Consider the following 1,900-nt stretch of genomic DNA (forward strand, 5'->3'; position numbering starts at 1 on the left):
GGGGCCTGGGGAGGGGAGGTGGTGGTCCTAAAACATACCCCCATAGCCACCCAATCCCAAGCCCGGATCCATCCTACTCCCTAAGCCCAAGCCTTCCTCTCCCCTACCCCCCAGCAAACACCCCCCAGGTCCACTACTCCATGAGGCTGGCTTAGGCATGACATTGAACTGGGAGACACTGGTAACTGCTGGGAGAAGGTGGGGCCTGGGGAGGGGAGGTGGTGGTCCTAAAACATACCCCCATAGCCACCCAATCCCAAGCCCGGATCCATCCTACTCCCTAAGCCCAAGCCTTCCTCTCCCCTACCCCCCAGCAAACACCCCCCAGGTCTGCTTCCTCTGCAAATCCCCCCACTGCACCAAGAGTCCCTTTGCCCAAAAACACTCCCCTGACTCACAGTGTCCCCAGAGGCCGGGGGCCCCTGCCACTCACCCCACTTCCCTCCCCTGCTCCTGCCAACAGGAACCTGCCATCTCTATTTATTCCTTTTCCCTCCTTCACCCACTCTTTGTTGTTTCTTGAGAGAGGGAAAGAAGGAAAGGAAAAAAAAAAGAAAGAGAAAAAAAAAACCACACACACAGGCAGAGAGGAGGCCGGAGCCTATTTTGCCTCCCAGGCAATATTTCTGGAGCCAATCGGAATGCGCACCCACCCTGCCCTGCTCCCTAATTACAGGCTTTAAGCAGGCGGCCGGGGCTGGAGGCTCGGGGCACGGCTCTTGGTTGCTTCGAGCCCCCCAGGCCTGACGTGGGCAGCTGGAGCCGCCGGGTTGGGGGGTCCCCAGCCAGGCAGGCAGCTCCCTGCCATTTCCCAGCTCCAGCAATGAGTGGGTCTTTCGACAAGAAGCTCTCCAGCATCCTCACCGACCTGTCGGGCTCCCTGAGCTGCCATGCCGCCTCCAAGGACTCTCCCACCTTACCGGAGTCCTCTGTCACCGATCTGGGCTACTACACCAGCCAGCATGACTACTACCCGGGCCAGTCCTACAGCCAGCCTGTGAGCCACTACCCCTACCACCAGTTCAACCTCAACAGCATCGGCACTGCCGGCACCTACTCGCCCAAATCTGACTATTCCTACAGCCCTTCCTACCGCCAGTACAGCCACTTCAGGGACCAGCAGCTCCCAGCCCAAGAAGCAGGTAGGATGCTTGGGAAAAAGGGGCCGTATCCACCCCACCAGTCCCCTGGGACAACACTGAAGTTGCATTCCTCTAAGTGTCCCCAAGCTGGGAATGGGGTGGCCACAGGGTTGTTGTCCTCACCGAAGGACGGGGCGAGGGATCAGCCCCCTCTGACATTCTCAGTGCTGCTGGGGGGATGCAGCGGGATGGATCCACGCTGGATGTGGCCATCCAGGGGATGCCCCTGGGGACAGGGCAGTGCCACCACATAGTGTGGGATGACCCTGAGCTGGGGGTGTGGGGGGGGGTGTCAGCGCTGGGACCCCTTTGCCAGCACTGGCCTCACACCTCCGCCTTCTGCTCAGTGTCGGTGAAGGAGGAGCCGGAGCCGGAGGTGCGGATGGTCAATGGGAAACCCAAGAAGATCCGCAAGCCCCGCACCATCTACTCCAGTTACCAGCTGGCGGCTCTGCAGCGCCGCTTCCAGAAAGCCCAGTACCTGGCGCTGCCCGAACGGGCTGAACTGGCTGCCCAGCTCGGGCTCACCCAGACCCAGGTAAGAGATGAGCCCCCAGACATCCCCGACACCCCAGTTCCCAGCCACAGGCAGAAGGGATTGTCAGGACAGGAGCTGGAGCTGCCCACTCCTTGCAAAACCCGAATTGGAGGGGTTTGGGAGGGGGCTGTGTTCACAGCGGGATGGTGAACATCCGTACGGTCTCGGGGTCCCTATGGATGGATCCTACACACTTGCATGGGCGCAGGGGGCCCTGCTG

At 60.8% G+C, this 1,900-nt stretch overlaps 1 protein-coding gene across 1 annotated transcript; it reads left to right on the forward strand.

Annotated features, from left to right (window-relative positions):
* Nucleotides 1-823: 823 nt before the first annotated feature.
* Nucleotides 824-1,680, forward strand: DLX3 (distal-less homeobox 3; the record flags this gene model as incomplete). Its single annotated transcript, XM_010017887.1, has 2 exons — nucleotides 824-1,142; nucleotides 1,490-1,680. Coding segments are annotated over exons 1-2 (510 nt in total), but the record flags the coding sequence as incomplete, so codon positions are not given.
* Nucleotides 1,681-1,900: the final 220 nt, after the last annotated feature.

Source organism: Nestor notabilis, unplaced genomic scaffold, assembly GCF_000696875.1.
Source record: "Nestor notabilis isolate BGI_N333 unplaced genomic scaffold, ASM69687v1 scaffold25257, whole genome shotgun sequence".
Taxonomy (NCBI): domain Eukaryota; kingdom Metazoa; phylum Chordata; class Aves; order Psittaciformes; family Psittacidae; genus Nestor; species Nestor notabilis.